At 37.5% G+C, this 19,701-nt stretch overlaps 1 protein-coding gene across 1 annotated transcript in view; it reads right to left on the reverse strand.

The window, feature by feature from the left end:
* Positions 1–19,701, reverse strand: part of NBAS (NBAS subunit of NRZ tethering complex) — a 191,790-nt gene that overhangs the window by 50,035 nt on the left and 122,054 nt on the right. Inside the window, exons 42-46 of the mRNA XM_086460475.1 lie at positions 17,376–17,486; positions 13,783–14,033; positions 11,639–11,973; positions 789–1,007; positions 331–533 (exon numbers count right to left, since the gene is read on the reverse strand). Of these exons, the coding sequence (XP_086316601.1) occupies positions 331–533; positions 789–1,007; positions 11,639–11,973; positions 13,783–14,033; positions 17,376–17,486 (1,119 nt within the window). The remainder of the gene's footprint in view (positions 1–330; positions 534–788; positions 1,008–11,638; positions 11,974–13,782; positions 14,034–17,375; positions 17,487–19,701) is intronic.

Consider the following 19,701-nt stretch of genomic DNA (forward strand, 5'->3'; position numbering starts at 1 on the left):
GCCAACGTTTTCAATTGAAAAGCACCCTCCAGTGAATAGGATGAGTTCTGTGGCTTGCTTTGTTCAGATTGCCCAGACTTCCCAAACTCACAAAAATATAACTGTCTTATCTGAGTATGAAATTATAGATAAACAGGACCATAAACTATCCAAGAATGCATTTCCTGTTACTGTCCAATTCTGCAAAATCCAGGCATTCAAAGCAAACAAGTACTCACTACAAAATACAACCAATCCCAACCTAACCAACCAAAAAAACCAAAAAAAACCAAAAAAAAACCAAAAACCCAGAAGAGATATTTTCGGGCTTAACTGTGGCAATGTACTTACCTTAATATACATACAATTCTTTTAATAGCACATTGGACAATATCCTTGGGAGAAAGACCTAGATCTCCAACAGCCACCTGTAACAACTGTTGTATCATGTCCAGGGGTTGACCATCTATACACATAGCTACTGCTTGGTCATGGATTTTTTCTTTCTCTGACCTTGATAAATCATATAAATAGCCATACTTCCGTAGTGTATCCTGTGAACAGATAATTTTTGAACATGAATCAATGTACTCTTATTTACAGGGCTGTATCATACAGAGTCTTTCTTTCTACCATGATTTAACACATACTATGAACAAGAGAAGATTGATGAAAATGAATTTTCAAAAACCAGGTCAACAAACACAAAGGTACAAAACATTAATAAAATATGACAGAAGACTGATGTCCATCACTGCTAGTCATGGTAACACTCAAAACAGTGTTTTTACCTAATTAGTAATCATTACCTGTTCACTATTTTTCAAGTAAGTGATAAAACAGTGAGTGAGTGTTTCCAGATGAGCAAGAGATTGTTGCAAGTGATTCAGAGTTTCTTCATAAGCAACGGACAGGTTTTCAGCATCTCCCATCTCATTTCCTGAAGTTTTTTTTCTTGATTTCTCAGAAAGATGTTTGACTGCCTTAATAGCCTTCTTAGTCACTTCTATCCTGGCTTCAACTGGCAGCTGAAAAAGATTACTTATCATTACTTACCATTCATCATCTGTAGACTACTATTTGTATTACAGCAGTGTCTAGAAGTCAGGTGGCTCCACTGCTCTACAGCACAGCATAAAACTAAATGAAGTATTTTTTGAGAAACAACTTTATTTCTTATTAGTCATTTATTTAAAAAGGATCAGTATTCCATTACTTTCTTCTGTTGCCGTTTCTTTTATTGATGTTGAATCTGGCTTGCTTTAAACCATACGAAACTTCTTTTCCCTAATAATATTTACGATTTTTGTACACTGACACTTTATAATCTTTGTTTTTTAATTCTGCATTCAGAGATGTCTGGGGATCGTTTTACAAGATTAACTGAAAATCCTCAATGCTGAAAACTAACTTAAGGTTAGTTTTGTCAGGTTTAGATCACTGTTTAAAGTATATCCCTAAGATCATAATAGTAATGAAAAAAACAGTAGGAGGTCTACAACTTTTAAATCAACTTATTTAAAGGACCAGTTATACAAAACAGAAAGTAACTATTTCGAACACCCTGTACAACTAGATGTATCTAGCCACTAAACTGAAAAACAAGGAAGTCTGGGGTTTTTTTCCCCATTATACCTCTCACAGAGTTTGAATTTTTAAATAGTCATACATACACTGAAAAAAGTTTTCCCCTACCCCTCCATCTAGCATGAAATGGTCATTCCAGTGTGTCAGAATGGAATTTAGAACTTCAGAATGGAGCTTGGGCAATGATCACAGATTCCCAAGCTTCCAGAAACCTAGAGTATGTTGGAAAAGGATATACATGGAAATACTCTTTACATTGACAGTACTTGCACCAAACTGTTGTGCTTTTAAGTCAGGAAAGACACAGCATCAGCTGTAATTCCAAAGTCGATCTTAAATATTAATGTATAATTTGTTTACTGCTTCAAGTACAGCTTTAAGGATGCTTACAATATACTTTCTAATGGGTGGGGGTGTCCTCTGCCTAAACCCACAGCATTAAGTACTTTTAACATCAGGTGTTTTAGTTACTGGAATGCTGGGCAAAGACACACAAACAATTTTTAATTTTCAACTAGAAATACACAAGAAATAGAAAACAAAGCTTGAATCTGTATGACACATTGAATAGGAAAGAGGCTGAACTACCACTGAAAGAGGAAAATTAAACTGCTATAGTATTGTTTATAAGAAAGTCAAAATGATGTTTACATCATGAATTAAAATATCTACTTGTAAAACCATGGAAAGCTTGATAACGATTAGTTAGCAGACAGTTTTACAGTTTACATACTTCCCCACGCACCCCAGCCCACCCAAAAAAACCCCAAAGAACTCCAAACAAACCACACAGTGAAGAATCATAGAATCATTATGTTGGAATAGACCTCCAAGACCATCAAGTCCAACCACTGACCTAGTACCACCATGCCCACTAAACCACATCTACAAGCCATCAACACAGTTTTTGAACACCTCCAGGGCTGGTGACTCAACACTTCCCTGGGCAGCCTGTTCCAATGTTTGACTACTCTTCCAACACAGAAATTTTTCCTAATATCCTATCTAAAGATGGAGGGTTTACTCCTAGTTTTGCGTGCTCTTGCTGTGAACCACAGTAATGGTCTACTGGACATTTCTAATGATAAAAGCCAAACTGGTGGACATTATTTTAAGAGCTACAAGAACTTGTCGGTATTAACAGGGTAAATACAAAGGGTATTTTACCATTCAGTTCCAAATGCAACTCAGTTCCATTCCCACCAAAACTAATTAAGTATGATTTTGTTACTTTGAACAAGGTCTTGATATCAGGTTTTATTATAAGCAAAGAAAACGTGATACTCTTCACATCACATCAAAATTTAATGACCACAGATGGACTTGCATATACACTTTGTAAACATGATAAAAGATGAAAACAGCTACATATTTCACTTTTCCCCTTCTACTGTACATTCTAATGTTCAAAATGCAATTAAGAGATGCAAAAGGCAAGCAATTTAAGTATTCCATCTCACTGTTATATCCTAGAGAACAGTGTGAATATACTGCCAGTTTCAAAGTCATGATCCCATACAGAATAAAGCATTTAAAAAAAAATACAAGTTTTTATCAAGACTATTTTAATTTGGCACTCATATTTGAATAGTGCCAAAATGCAGCACTACCAACATATCATTTCTCTGTTTATTTTATTCCAAAGCATGAATGGCTATCCTCCATACTTCTCATTAGCTTCCGTAATGAGATTTCCAATCATACCCAGTGATAAAAAAAGTAGCTTAGGGGCTAGTTCAATCTTTGTTCGCATGTGAAGTGAAGTTTTCTTTTTAAAAAGCTTTTACAGTTTAAAAGATTTCCAATTCTATAGGCTATAATGTGTAATGAAAAATCCTAAAGAACTGTTTTCTTTCATTTTCAAATCAAGGAACATCACACTATTTCAGCTCAACAGATTTCACTCCTCAGGGTAAAAATGACATCTGAGAAGCCCATTTTCTTCAGAATATGTAAGTATTTCTTAATGAAGTATTGTACAAGTAACATTCACTTGCACATGAAAATGTTGACCCTGACGCTTTTATAGACGGTGATTAGCAAGGAAACAGCTCCCCTTGTTTTAATGCCACGGGAACCTGGGATGCCAGCAACACTGAAACCCAGAATGGCTGAAGTTGGAAGGGACCTCTGGAGGGCAACCCCCCACTCAAACAGAGCCACTTAGAGCCAGCTGCCTAGGACCATGTCCAGGTGGCTTTTGAACATCCCTACTGCGGGAGATTCCACAACCTCTGTGCAACCTGTGACAGTGATTGGTCACCCTCATAATGAAAAATGTTTCCTGACGTTCAGACAGAACAGTTTGATCCAGTTCCTTCCGGGCCACTAAATCCCAGCTTTACATACTCCATCAACCACATGTCATGTAGCCACAAGCCAATCAGATATACTAGAATGGAAAGCAAATTAAATTAGTTAATTCAGAAGAAGGTTAAGTAGTTACAGAATAACAAAAGCTGGTTCCAGTTACGACAAGGGGAGAGAAAAAGAAGAGCAAAAGCAAGAAAACTTGTGGATCAATTTAAGGACAGTTTAATATATAAAGGAGAAGGGAAAAAAACTGAACAAACCAACACCAAGCGATGAAAAGGCAATCACTCACCACCTCCCACAAGCAGACCAATGCCAAGCCAACCTCCAAGCACCAACCATCTTAGAAGACACCCTCCAATCTCCCTTTTGTTACTGCTGAGCATGACATCATATGGCATAGAAAGTACCTCTGGCCAGCGCAGGTCACCTGCCTTGGCTGTGTCCCCTCCCGACTTCCTGCCTACCTGCAGCCAACTCAGGGCTGCAGCCTACTCAGGAGCACAAGTGGTGGAGGAGACAATGAGGAGAGCTGTGCTGCTGCACCTTGTGATAACAAAGAAGGACTGGTCAGGGATGTGAAGGCTGCGGGTAGCTTTCGCTGGAGCGGCCATGAGATGGTAGACTTCAGGATTCTGCGTGGAAGAAGCAGGGCAGTAAGTAGGACTGCAACCCTGCACTTCAAGAGAGATAACTCCAGCCTCTTCAAAGGCCTGCTTGGAGGAATCCCATGGGTTCAGGATCTAGAATGTAGGGGGGTCCAGGAGAGCTGGTTAATATTCAAGCACCACTTCCTCCAAGATCAAGATTGGTGCATCCCTATGAAGAAGAAATCAAGCAAAGGAAGCAGGAGACCTGCATGGATGAGCAAGGAACTATGTAAAATTCAAATGGAAGAAGGAAGTTTACAGAATGTAGAAAAGAGACTGGCCACTTGGGAGGAATATAGGAACGTTGTCAGAGTATGCAGGGATGCAATGAGGAAGGCTAAGGGACCCTTGGAATTAAATCTGGCAAGGGATGTCAAAGATAACAAGTTCTTCAAGTTCATCGGTACCAAAAGAAAGATTAGGGAAAAGGTGGGCCAGCTGCTGAATGATGTCGGTGCCCTGGTGGCAGGCGATACAAGAAGGTGGAATTACTGAATGCCATCTTTGCCTCAGTCTTTATTTCTAGGGCTGGCCCTCAGGAATCCCAGACCCTGGAGGTAGGGGAGGAGGTCTGGAGAAAATAAGACTTTCCCTTGGTAGAAGGGGATTTGGTTAGAGATCTTTTAGGCAAACTGGTCACCCATAAATCCATGGGCCCCAAAGGGATGCACCCATGAGTGCTGAGCGAGCTGGCAGATATTATTGTTAAGCCACTCTCCATCATCTTTGAAAGGTCATGCTGAACAGGAGAGGTGCTTGAGGACTGGAGGAAAGACAATGTCACTCCAATCTTCGAAAAGGGTAAGGAGGAGGACCCGTGAAACTACAGACCAGTCAGCCTCACCTCCATTCCTGGAAAGGTGATGGAGCAGCTCATTCTGGATGTCATCTCTAAGAATGTGGAAGAAAAAGGGGTTATTGAGAGTGGTCAATATGGATTCGTCAAGGGGAAATCATGTCTGACCAATCTGAAAGCCCTCTATGATGGCATGGCAGGCTGGGTAGACGAGGGGAGAGCAGTGGATGTTGTCTACCTCAACTTCAGCAATGCTTTTGACGCTGTCTTCCACAGTATCCTCATAGGTAAGCTTAGGAAGTGTGGTTAGATGGGTGGACAGTGAGGTCGACTGAGAAATGGCTGTCAGAGCTCAGAAGGTTGTGATCAGTGGCACAGAGTCCAGCTGGAGGCCTGTGACTAGCAGTGTTCCCCTCGGTTCAGTACTGGGTCTGCTCTTGTTTAACATATTCATCTACGACCTGGATAAAGTGACAGAGTGTACCCTCAGCAAGTTTGGTGATGATATAAAACGGGGCGGAGTGTCTGATACACCAGAAGGCTGGAGAGTTGGGCAGAGAGGAACCTAATGAGGTTCAACAAAGGCAAGTGTAGGGTCCTGTACCTGGGGAGGAATAACCCCATGCACCAGTACAGGCTGGGGGTTGACACTGGAGAGCAGCCCTGCAGAGAAGGACCTGGAAGTCCAGGTGGGCAGCAAGTTAACCATGAGCCAGCAGTGTGCCCTTGTGGCCAAGAAGGCAAATGGTATCCTGGCGTGCGTTAAGAAGAGTGTGGCTAGCAGGTTGAGGGAGGTTCTCCTCCTCCTCTACTTTGCCCTGGTGAGGCCAGATCTGGAGTATTGTGTCCAGTTCTGGCCTCCCCAGTTCAAGAGAGACAGGGAACTACTGGAGGGAGTCCAGCGAAGGGCCACAAAGATGATGAGAGGACTGGAGCATCTCTCTTACAAGAAAAGCCTGAGAGACCTCTGGGTCTGTCTGGCCTGGAGAAGAGAAGACTGTGAGGGGATCCTATCAACACTTATAAATATCTAAAGGGTTAGTATTACTGTTTTAGTCATAAATCCAAAACACAGCCCCACAGAGTCTGCTATGAAGAAAGTTAACTCCATCCCTGCCAGACCCAGTACTGAGATCTGGAGATCACTGTAAATGTTCTAATGCATGTAAGGAGCCAGTTAAAGAAAAGACATTATTCATGAAGTTTCCTATTATGCAGTCTTAAAGCAGATGTAATTAAAATAACTATATTAATGGCAAGGCACAAGAAAGTACCTAAAGAATGTACTGATATCAGAAAAACAGGTACTGTCAATACTGGTGAAGAAAACAAGGTCAGACAAGATAAACCAACTGAACTGGAGCACAGTGACAAAAAGTGATAAAAAAGAAGCCATGTAATTCAGAGGTAACATCTGAATGCAGTCGTGCTACCTAAGAACACTATTAACACATTTCTTGTACATCTTCAGGCAATGTAATGTCATGCCCTGTTTTTTTCTTCAGCGTTAAGAAGTCCATCAGCCAGACAAAAGATACTGAACATTATTTTGAGCTTTTTTTTTTTTAAACTGAGATTTTTACACAATTATTTAAAATGCCATTTAAAGTCATTAAAATTGAAAAAGAAAATTATGCAGGTTGATATTCAGTTGTAACACGTTCCCATTCCACACCCATTTGGTTTGGGGTCAAAATGTGGATATCACATTCCTGCTTAAGCAAGAAGAAAATGGTCAAAAAATCATTACCGACTCAAAGAAAATAAAAGCCAGCCTTTCAATTATAAACATTAAGTTGCCAGCAAAGTTCTTCCTTTGCACCAGAAGCTGCAAAAGAAGTTATAAAGGATGGAACAGTAAATGAAAAATGTCATCATGAAAGGCTGACAGGAAGAGCCTGTGTAAGGAAAATTTCAACTTCTCTTTCTCTATCAAAGACCTAACTGATGATACCACTGCTTTTCATTCTGCTTTTACTATTTAAATCTGTAGCCTTTTTTCCTAATTATCATATTGTGCCCAACCCAATTGTAGCGTGTGCTTAATAACAAAAACACAGCGATTAAAGTAATTGTTTTCAGTTGTGGTTTTGGTTTTAGTTTTGTTGCATTGGGCTTTCTTTCCAGAGTACTGTTGATCAACAAACATCAGGGCAACGACCTATGAGCTCTGAAACAGATGGTTCTTTGATGAGATAACCAACTATCTAGCACAACGAACAAAATCCTGGCAACAAGGATAAAAAAATCCCCAAATTACCTAAAATGCCTTACATATATCACACAAGCCGCAATAGACAGGAAATGATCAAGATAAAAAAGTTGATATGATCATTACTACAATTAAGAATCTATGAAGTCAGCATTATTCAAAAGCAAACAGCTGCTGGAAGAAAAGATGACAGACACAAAACACATGCAAAAATATAAGCAGTAGTTCCATTGAATATTTGGGATACCTCCATTTTAGGGAGAAATCTGTTCCCTACATGCAAATAGCCTACACTACAGTGGTGGACTGAATTATTATTTAGTCAGAAAAACTTGAGTAGTTATTCAGAAATTCAGTTATTAAAAGCTTTCTGAGTAGAAGTGCCACAAGCAAGAACCCTCTCACTGCCTGCAGCAGTGAGCTGCTGTGGTCAAAGAATCAATACTTCAGTCCTTCAGTGTGTGAGGAGGGTACTGATGAAGAGTAAAGGACTTCACCTGTTTTATTTACCACAAACACAACAAGAATATTCCATCTCTACCACCTTCAACTGAAGACAGATGCTGATATACTGGATACAAGGAAGGGCTGTGATAATAATGGAAGAGCTGGGAAAAAAAGAAAATAAAACAACGCCACGCATTAAAAAAAAAAAAACCAAAAAAAAACCTCAAACAAAAAAACTCCCAAACAAATAAAAAACAGCCACCAAAACCAATAAAATCCCACCACATGAGGAAAAAAAAAAACCCAACCAAACAAAAAAAAACCCACACCACACCGAACAGAAAACTTCCCAAGGTCAGTTCATTCAGTTTATCAAAACCATGTTTATGTGGGCCTCTGCTGAATGTCTGACTGTGGAAGATAACTTTGATAACTACCTCTTTAGTACAGCAAAGGTCTCTAGGTAGACTTTCAAAACTAGATAAATTCAGTTTAGCAAAAAGGCATTTTAAAAAAGAAACTGAATAATCAGCCACTAGAGCAATCAAGGATTAGTCTGGATTCACAAGTCACCCTTAACCTCTCAGAAATTATAAAGTATCTCCTAGGATATGCTGCAGATCAAAAAATACTGAATTTTGGGAAGCAGTCTGATCTGTCTCATACAGAACATCTAGTACATTAACCATGTTACTTTGGATCTATGATCTATTGAAGTCCCACTACGATGCATCTCTGCTCACACAGTTCCCACCACCCAGTGTCACCACTTCTCTGAAACTTTAAGATTGGGGAGCTGAATCTCATCTTTCATTTGTGCAAGAAACATGGGAAAAAATAACCTCTGAGCCCTTAGAGCTACAAGCACCTAAAACCTTGGCACACCCTAACTACAAGTCAGTGTAACAATGTTAGATGCCGTTTCACAAGTGGAAACTCCCCATCCATTTCTCTAATTTAGAGATTATCTCAACTCCTCTGCCCAGTCAAGCACTGCTCATTCATCCACCTTTTCATTCAGTCACCACTGGCCCAACTCATCAGAAAGTTAAAAAGAAGAGCTAGTAGGAAGGGGACAGGTGAAGAAGATTGCCCTTGTCAAAGCCCAGTACATTCCTGTCTTTCTCAGTAAGAACAAGAAGTTGCAGAAGTGAGCACTAAATCCCTGTGTTTTCATTCCCTTTTGCAGAATTACATATTCTGCTCCCAGGTTCTTTGCCATGTCAAGGGGCACACAAGTAGAAGCAGCTTCCTATTGCTTTGCTGTCCCGTCATCTGCCTCTCCTTACTACTGTTGATACACTGAAACAGTGGGGGATATTCTGATGTCTGCTTCCCAAGTTCCCATGTGGTGACAACAGCAATGGTACCCTTGAAGTTTCACTCGTGCAGCCTACACTGCGAGGCAGCCTACCTCCCATTACCCCTCGTCACTTGAGACTTTTCTTAATCGCTTCTGACCAAGAGGTGCTGTTCCACAAGAATAGCTAGCGATGGAGGGCATTTCATCACCCCTACTACTCTCTCTCCTTTCCCCCTGCTTCCCTTTTGAAATTTTGAGGGGGTAGTGTGTGTGCAGCAGCAGTCACTTTTTGAGTTGGTTTTGGTTTGTTTGGGGTTTTTTTTGTTTTTTTTTTTTTGCAAAGGGGGAAGGAGACAACTCATCTTTCAGCATTCCTAAAAAAACTACTTACATTCTCTCGCTTTAAGCTTCCTCTCAAGGTCCGCTTAAAAGAACACCAGAAATTTTCTGTGTGTGAGAAAACTCAACTGTCTCAGTGACAGCACAGATTATTTCATAATAATGAGCATGGGTTTTTGCAGTCCTTTACATACATTATATATCAGCACTTCCATGAAATACAGAAATGTACATCTCTTATGGGAATGGGAAACTGATATCATAAGTTATGGAAAGGGAAACTGATACCATAGAACTGAGCTGGGAAGAGAGTGCTGAATTAGAGATTAAAAGAGTGATCGTATGACTAGTGCAGCCTCAAAAGAAGATAAAATTTTAAGTAAAAAGTGAAGCCAAAAGGCAGCTTTTATGCATGAAGCATTTTTCAGATCAGAGGAAAGACATCTTTGAGAAATAAGTTTTCAGGTTCTACAACAATAATTTTCACTGTACACTTCCACTTGAAAATTGGATGGGATCCTGAGGCAAAACTAGTTTCAAGCCACTTAAATAGCTGTTTCATTCCCAAACCCAGTGCGGAGGACACAGTAAACCAGCTTATTTGACCAACTGTTTTGAACATTTCTTGAGTATCTTTCACAGTCAAAAAGCTAACAAAGGAAAATAAACAACATGTTTCAAAACAGATACACCGTGGAGGCTATCCATCCTCTCCCTGCACCATTCATGTGGCATAAATGAGAAAATCTTGAAATGCCCAAGATACATTAGCAGCAAGAGGTTCAAGTAGTCACTAGCGGCGATCATACATGAAGACAGTATTTCCCTCTCATTAGACAATCATCATCCCCTGGCTACCTCAGTCCAGGGTCAGGTCTAGCAACTGAGATCTTAGTATGAGTGTCAGTCTTTCCTGATAAGCATGAAACACTTAGTACAATTATATGATTAAAAGGATCAAAACACCGAAACAAGACAGTAGTTCTGCTGAACAGGTTTAAGAGACGGCTGATGGAACTAGTGATAAAATGTGTTGGTCTAGCATGGCAGACAGATCAGACAGATCAAAGCATAAATTTAGTGCTGACAAAGCTTTTAGTTTTCCCAGGATTTCAATAAATAGTAATTTTTTTTCCACCAAATTCTGGTATAGATACAAGTTAGATGGGTTCTAATAAATTTATACTAATATTGTGGGAACACTAAAACAACATCCAAAGAGGGAACAAATTTAAATCCACCTCATTGAACAAACTCCTCTGGAAAATGAGCACATTCCAGAATAGAGAAGATAGACACCAAATACCCAACAAAACCCCTCCTCTATCATCTTTTCCTTTCAGATTAAGTTAGTGAAGACATTTCAAGATCTTTTAATATGGAAATAGCTAAGAAATCTCATCTCTTTTTCATGCTTGCAGTAAAGATACATAAGAAAGCATGGATAAAGCTTCATGTTAGACATATCCTACTGGGCAAAAAGACACTGCAGATCTGGTAATATATGTTATGGACATGAAAGCATGTTCTTTCAATAACAGGCTTTTAGCCAGATGGCGATTATGACAGAGTTTATCATTTATGTTATTACAGTGACTAGAAACCATACACATTAGCCCAGAACACTTCTCTGTGGAGCATCCTATTCAGAATGCAAAAGCCTGGTACTAAACACAAGCCTGCGGCACAATGAATTTTAGGATGAGCACAAGTAAAACAAATACACAAGAAAAGTTATCTTATTCTCCGCGGAACCAGTACAGGGACTTTGGAGTTCCATCAACAACTCTCTTATCCACAGAGCTAACTCCTCTAAATGAATAAAAATCTTTTTTTTTTTTTTTTACGCTGGCAGTCATGAAAAGAAGAGGTCGGCAGAGGAAGGCAGTTTATGAACTTTCCTTTAAAAACTGTAATATGAAAAATGTAAAATTTGCTGAGACTTCCTCCTTGATACTGCATTTAACTGTAACACACCTGAGGCCTGTAATTCCTCAAATATATCTGCTTACCTTGGTGACAGCTTTTGAAGAGAAGGTAATTTCATCAATAAAAGTGATGATATCATCTGGATCAAGTCTATCGAAGTACTTGGAACACGTATCATATGCATGAAGCCACTCATCCACAGTTTCCGGTATTTTTTTAATGAGATGGTTATCGCCATTCCAAAAAAGTTTTTGTAACCAGACAGCATAAATAGAGCTTGGTGACAGCATGCTGCCATCTTTTTTAGGAATTTTGGGAGCCAGTTTGGAAATAGATAAGATATTTTGACTTGTAAGGACAGGCTCCAGTGTTTTCAGAGGGTTTTCATTTTCATCTGTTAGTTTTTTGTAATTAAGACCTATTGACAGAGGGAGAAAGAGGCAAACAAAATAAAAGTTATTCATAGTTAGATCTACTCAGACTCTACATTTATGTGTAAAACAATCAGCACTAAACCACTATCTGAAGAACTAGAAAGTCTCAATTTCCTTTTACAATCATACATACTGACAGACTGGGGAGGAAGACAGGTTTGTATACAGGTAACACTGGCATTTTATGATGTCCTTATGCATGTGAAATCTCTCAATTCCTGTAACGTATTTTAACATTACACATAGATACAAATTAAAAAAGCAGATTCTCAAGGAAACAAGAATATATATAGTATATAGAAATGTGCTACTATTTTTTTTAATATAAAGCCTAGAAAACCTGATGCACCTCAAAATATAAGCCTTCATTAATTAAAAAAGATACATTCTGATCATGTAACAATTGGTACTTACTACTACCTACCCCAGCAAAAATGCAAGGCACTAACCACAAGCAAACTAAGTAAGGTCAACTACAGACAAGACATGTAGATCCATTTACATGAACACCCATATAATACAAGAGTCCTGTTACTACTTTGGTTCCTACAGGAAGAAAACTCTTGCAAATAGGAAGGAAAAAGAAAACTTGCAAAAAGGAAGAAAACTCTTGCAAATTACTCTAGCAACAATACTATTTTATTCTCTATGCATATAAAGCCTGAGACAACCGACATCTCTTGTCATGTTTTTCTTCATATAATTAGGGCCTGTAACCTCTACAAACACTTTGGTGTTGCTCCTTGCCTACTATCTATAAACTACGCTGAACACTGAGAATTTTAATGAAGGGTGTAATACAATAGAAAATTATACAAAGTGACTCATTTATGTCTAATATATTGCCCTATGACTTTTTTTTTAGCAACGTCTAAAAATAGCTTTAAAGACAAAAAATAACTTCTTGACAGATTTTTATTTGACAAGCATTGTAGAACTCCCCTGTTTAAACACATCAATAAGAACTGAAGGTAATCCCTCCTCCCCCAAAAAATTCTTGCCTTTTTTTTCTTCCTGCAATACATGAATTCATATGCACAATCTCTCCAAATTCCACTGCAAAGATAGTGTCTGATATACACAAGGTTCCAGTATTGAACAATTAATTCATCCCCATAGCAGGTAATACCATACAGTGTGTAGTTTTCATTCGGAAACTGGATTAGGAGTTATTCAACCGAAAATCAAGATCCTGCTACTACTTGACTAACAAGCAAATTGAAACTAGTATTCAAAATTTCAGAGTGCTTTCAAGCAGCTTGCTTTTATAGGCATTCTCTGATAATGTAGGAGGACAAATAATGTTGTATCTTTGAAAAAGCAAAAGGAAACATCAAGGATAAAACACAAAATAAAATTACCCCTTTAAAACAAACTGCTTAAAGTTCCTAATACATTATGTAATTCAGACTTTTGAAAGGTCAACTGCCTCGAGTTCTTTGAGAATATCCATGTTAATCTTGCAGTGTCAAAAATTATGCTCTAGGAGGTCTGTATTTCTTCTTTAAAAATTCACTGTGCACCACTGCCAAAAATTTCAACTTGCATCACCACAGAAACCTGTTTTTCAATATTTTTTGCTCGCTGTGATAAACTAAATATTCAGTAATGTAACGAGCAGGAGCTTACTCCTATAAGATCTGACTAACCTACTAAATTACTTGCATTCATATGATATGCTCATTGGAAAAAATTACCTGAAAAGTATAAACTACCTAAGCATAATCATATCAACACTCACATAACAGAATAATAAATACAGCTATAAAGAAAATAAACAGGAACTCTCCTACCTGGTGCAACTGCTTTGAATTTTTTCAGGAGTCGGATGTGATTTTCAGGTTTAAGAGCATGCTTCACCACTTCTGAGCAACCACAGTTTTCAAGAAGTGTAAAATAATAAAGCAACCGCTGGTGATCTCTGCCTTCAATACTTGGGTAAACATATTTAAGCATGTGTTCATGTAAGGTTTCAGGACTGGTCTTCAAAGTCTCAAACAGACCAAGACTTTGTGCTCTTTCTTCTATTTCCAGTGTCGCTAACCTGCACGTAGAAATAATTTTGCCTTTAAAGGCCTGGACATGCCATGAAAGATTCTTCAGCTGCACACTTGGGAGACAGGACAGCACTTTCCTTTCTTTAAGGTTCAATTTTATAAGACATTTTGAAAGAGTAAATACTCATTCATAAATATTTAGATAGCTGTTCTCCATACACAAAAGCTAAGCAGCTCTTGTATTTCCTGATCTTGTTATCTGCTGACTTGGACATGCATATTAAGGGTCATGAATACTGAAGTGGGATACAAAGCAGCATTTCACATCTCTGAGTACAGCTATACATAAAAGCAGACATATGTCAAGAGTATGTGTACAGGAATCCAACCCAAACCAAAAAAACTTGTGGCTGAATGATGCTAGAAAATCCTATTGCCCAATTAGAAGTTCTCCAAATGTTTTACATTCTATTTGCTGTAGTCAGTGAGCACCTGTGCCTGCTTTGAGAGAGATTATCACTGAAAATTTGCTCTTGCCCCCTAGTTAATCTATTTGACACACTTATTCATGCTTAGCATATTCCATTTGACAGTTTTATCAAGCTGCTTCTCAAATTGTCATCCATGAAAGCTTATGAAAATATCAGCAACTCTTAAGGTGACCTCAGCCAGTCTCACTGCTTCAGGAAATTTTTTTCCTGACCCTTTTGAATAGAATACATTAGGTCTTTCATAGCATGAATTCAGACACGTCCATCTGACTACATAAAAGATAGCTGAATGTAATCGCTCCTTTTTTTCCTCAGCTGGAAGAAAAATGGGTGCATATCAAGGAAGTCTCATCTTAAGTTTATACTTTCCTCAACTGAAAGTTTAGCCTAAAATCCGAGGAAAGAAGTAACCTACAGATGACCACCACCTTGACTCTCCCCAGAGTCCAATCACATGTCATGTTAGGTAGTATATTTCATTTGGAAATCTGATGTCTTCTAATCCCATTTGATTTTCTTCTACTTTTAAATTTGATTAAATTAGAATTTCAACATCATTTTTTTCTGAGTATAAATGCCACATGTAAGTTAGTGTTTCTCTTTGATATCCAAGTAAAATATGTCTCAGTTTCATTCCTAACGATGATTTTCTTACAGCAAACATCATGAACACAACCTTCTCTCAGTTTAAAAGAGATTCTCTGATTCCTGAGGAAGAGTAAATTATTTCTGAGTTTTTTTAATACCTAGAACCTAGCCCAGTTAGGTTGTTAACCTTGTAAGCATTATTTTAATTCTCTAAATTCTTGTTATTTATTAAGTGTTCTACTACCATATTAATGCAAATAAAGCATCATTCATTCTTAGTATCAGACAAAACAGACACTTGGACCTGATGTACTTCAAGACTGTAATCTGAATATATTTTTCTGTCCACACTCAAAGTTCAAACTAAAGGCTAGATGGACATTAAATTATATCAACAGTATCTACAGAGGTTTGCTGTGTGTTTTTTGGTGGTGGATAGGAAGGGTTCATTATGCTGTTCAGAAAGATTCCAGAACAATAGATTCTGCGATGGGCAAACATAAAATTTCCTGTTGCTGAAATCATGAAATGCATTTTATAGATTTTCAGTAATAAATGTGATCAGATTCTTCAAAAGAAACAATTAAATTTCCATTGAATTTTAAAAAATGTGATTGTAAACAGTTTTCAACACACTTAAATTCACAGCATAATAGAAAAACACGCGATGTTTATTTGTCATCAAGGAATCAAATAAATAGTTAATACAAACTATGTAAGTCCTTCTTTTGAGCTTCTCCCTACATAAAATGGCTTACAGAAATACACTGTATTTGGTTAAAGAGATTAAGTCTTAGAATAAACTTCTTTTCAGCTAAGAATGAATGTGTAATGAGGCATGAATTATTAATACAATAATCCCAAGACCAAAATATACTGTCATGGCCATATGCTGTCAATCAACTTTAAAATGAGATTATGATACAACAAAAACATGCTCAGCAGCATATTACGCTATTATACATCAATTTTCAAGACTTTTTCGAATTTCATCAGGGAAAAGGTTGTTATTTCGTACTTCAGTGATTTCAGAATTCTATGAATACTAACTCATGGAGGACAAGAACAAAGAAAATTACAGGAAACTGTTGCAAAATACCTTAGGTAATATTCTAGTGCCAGAGAAGTGAGCTGGCTCTTTCACATTCACCCCAGTGTTGCCATGTTTATATCCTGACTGTCTATTTTGTTTAAAGCACTAAATAATTTAGCAGCATCAAAACTTAGAGGGTATGACTTCTCTGTTTTCTGGAGGAACCAAAGAAAATCTCAGAATGTTATTTCATCTTTTCAGATCTTGCACCAACATCTAAAAGGCTTTGTTTTTTTATGCCTCATGTTTTATAAAACTTTTTAATGCTTTTTAATAGTTAATGTTGAGAGGTACAAATACTGCTGCAAGCTAAAGCTGCTTTCACGATTTAAAATTGAAACAAACTACTAATTTGCTCATGCCTGTCCGAATCGTAGATACGAGTTGCTGTATTACACAGAGGGCTCTACATCACTGTCATCTGAATGCACTGTTCAGGTGAGAAGCTCAGTCTTTCATCGAATGGGTTTATTCATCTTTCAGTGGGCAAAAAGTACTTGTCTGACTGACAAGATGTCGACGTTTAAAAAAAAAAAAAAAAAAAAAAAAAGACAGAGAGAAAAAAAAAAAAGCATCCTGGAACCAACTCCAGAACAGAAACGAAAAGCATCCCTCCCCTCATGGCCCCCATCAATGCCAGGTCTGGTCTGCCATAATCTTGTAGGCTAGAACAGTTCCAAAGAAATACTGTAAAAAAAAAAAAAAAAAAAAAAAAAAAGTGCTTCTACAAAAATGTGTGACTGAGATGAACAGACGAATAATGTGAATGGGAAGCTCCAATTTATTTAATTTCCTTTGCTATTATGTAGAAGAGAGATCAATGAACAGCAAAACTTTCATTTTAAAGAAATAATTATGTAACAACTATCAAACTTCAGGATATATTCCAAGGGACTGTAAAAATAACTACAAGTTCCAGTTGGAAGAGAGCACTAAGCGTTCAAAGCTGTGGAAACCTAAATACTGAAACAAAACCGGGATACTTAGAAGAACAATAACACATGTATGGACTTTTATCCTTGCTTCTAACACCTTATTTTTGTAGCTGGTTACAAAAGCATCACATGAAAAAGACAAAAATTCCCAAACTATCACAACCCTAGAAATATGAAAACACAAACCAAACTCTACCCCCGATATACTTCAATTTTCTTATAGGTTAGCACATATTTCTGTGTAACAGAACCGTATGTGTACTTGCAGGGGAGACAACTTACCCACTGTCGGTGAATAAAAATTCCAGATGGGTCATATAAACTTCCCAAAGTGGAACATCATATCGCTGAGCCAAAGAAACAGCAATCTTGTAGACATTTTCTTCAAGTGTTCTTATAGAGAAAAGATATGAAAGAAAACAAGGAAAAGTCACACTAAGCCCCTGGAGACATAACATGAAAATAAATATTTACATTACAAAATTAATGAGTTCTTTTTAAAATATTTTTTTCATAAACCAAGAAACTAGAATCACTGTTAAATAAAAATACACAAAGTGTGTCTTCTTGCATTTGCTTATACTCAGTGCTCTATTTGGGGGGATAAAAAAAAAGAACAGGGGGAGGGCTCAAACTACAGCGATATTCCAAAGACAGGCTCCTACTCCATATACACTTCGGTTCGCAATGACAGTTTCTGTTTAACCTTTGTGCTAAAATAAACCCCTCAGTTTTCATTTCATTTCACTTAAAGGGTGATAAAGGATGTAATGTGTCACAGTTAGCATTCATTTGACTTAATTTTAACACCTACAGTGTTTTAGCATGACTCTTGTGTAGGTCCTCAAAGCTCTTCCTTTCACAGACATTAACACTCAGTATCTGCAGACTAAAAGAAGGTGTGAAGATGTCCAGCTCCACTCTCTAAATGCCCTAGAAATATTAAAAACTCTCTTTCTGTTATCGTGTATCTGTTTAACAAAACAATAGCTGGAGAACCTGTTAAGCGAACAAAGCCTGAAGTTAACTTCGTATTAATTTTTACTAATTACTGAAGTCAGTATGGTTCAATTAGACACACGTGGTTCTTGGTTTTAGGCTGGTATAGGAGCAATACTATTAAGGGCGATGCTGGGTTTTCTGGGGTTTGTGTTGTGATTTTTTTTTCTTCAGCATAATTCCAAGAGAAACATTATCTGTTTGTAATTACATCCTAATAGACCTGTCATGAACAACTTTTTAAAAAATTTATTTAATGTGAACACTGCCGACCATATTGTCTTAGATTCTTTAATTAAAAAGTCATGTGGGACTAAGGAAAAAAGCCTTACACAACATGAACTGTTACAAAACACAATTGCAACTGTCAGTAAATCAGTTTACAAAATTTTATAAGACTCATGTTAACTCCATAAACTTATCATATTATGCTTAACATCTTCCTTAGATTCTTTACTTTGTTTTCTACAGTCCTGGCGGGGGTAGGCGACAGATGTTGCAGAGCAACAATAACTTTCAGTACATTTTCTATACAATCAACATGATCCATGTACAACAATAAAATAAAGGAGAAAGACCCCTTCATATTAGAAACATATCCTCCTAGTTCTTTTTTTTTTGTCACTTACAAACATAGATCTATACTATAACTTGATGATCTATGCTAAACAAGGCTTACAGCTGGAGCCTATGACTTTCTCGCCACCCTAGGTAAAGAGCCATACACCTTAATTCTGATTTTTAGATGTTCAATTCAACATATCATTACATTCCACTGTGATAGTTGCTACAGATACTGTAGAATTAAAATAAGATATACAATGCAGAATACAAAAGCAAAATGTCAAGAAAGGAAATAGTGCTGAAAAACCTTCACAACCAGCTATGAGAATAGCCTTTGCATTATATCTATTGCTCTAATAATTAGAAAAACAAATACAAACACCAAAAAGGGGCAAAAAATCACAACTCTCTTGTAATGACTCGCAGTTATGACAACTCCTGAAAAATATTTGGCACTTTACACTGAATAACATGCACGCAAAGGAGACAGAACAGAAACATTAAAAGGAATAAATATATTTTAAGGAAAATGAAAGTATTTATTGAAACACATTTAAGAAGAAAAAAGAAAGATAAAGAAGGAAAAAAATCCTCCACGCTATCCTGTCTCTTCTGTTCCAAGGGCTATGGCACCTTCCCTCTGATTTTCCAACACAGCAAGGCTTCCTGCACCCAACGTCTTTGAAACTAGACTCAATACTTCAGTGCAAACAGAAGAACACTTTTTCACCCAGCAAGTAATGGTGTATGTATAAGAGGATGTTGATCTGAACTTTTTCAAAAATACTCAGTAAGAGTCATCTAATCTTTTAGAGGCAGATGCTCTATTCTATTTTTCGACATTAAGAAGCACCATGACAACACTACGTTGTGAATTCCAGATCAGGAGCTGCAGTTTGTGCAGATTGTCATTCAGCACATAAAAGCAGATTTTTTTTAAACCAGGGACAGACAACAGCTGTTGCCAAATCACAACACATGTAAACTTACATTCCTTTGCACTTCCAGAAATCATTTGCTATACCGTCAACAAGGGTATTACTAG

This window comes from Leptosomus discolor, chromosome 2 (assembly GCF_034619465.1).
Source record: "Leptosomus discolor isolate bLepDis1 chromosome 2, bLepDis1.hap2, whole genome shotgun sequence".
In the NCBI taxonomy this organism is placed as follows: Eukaryota; Metazoa; Chordata; class Aves; order Leptosomiformes; family Leptosomidae; genus Leptosomus; species Leptosomus discolor.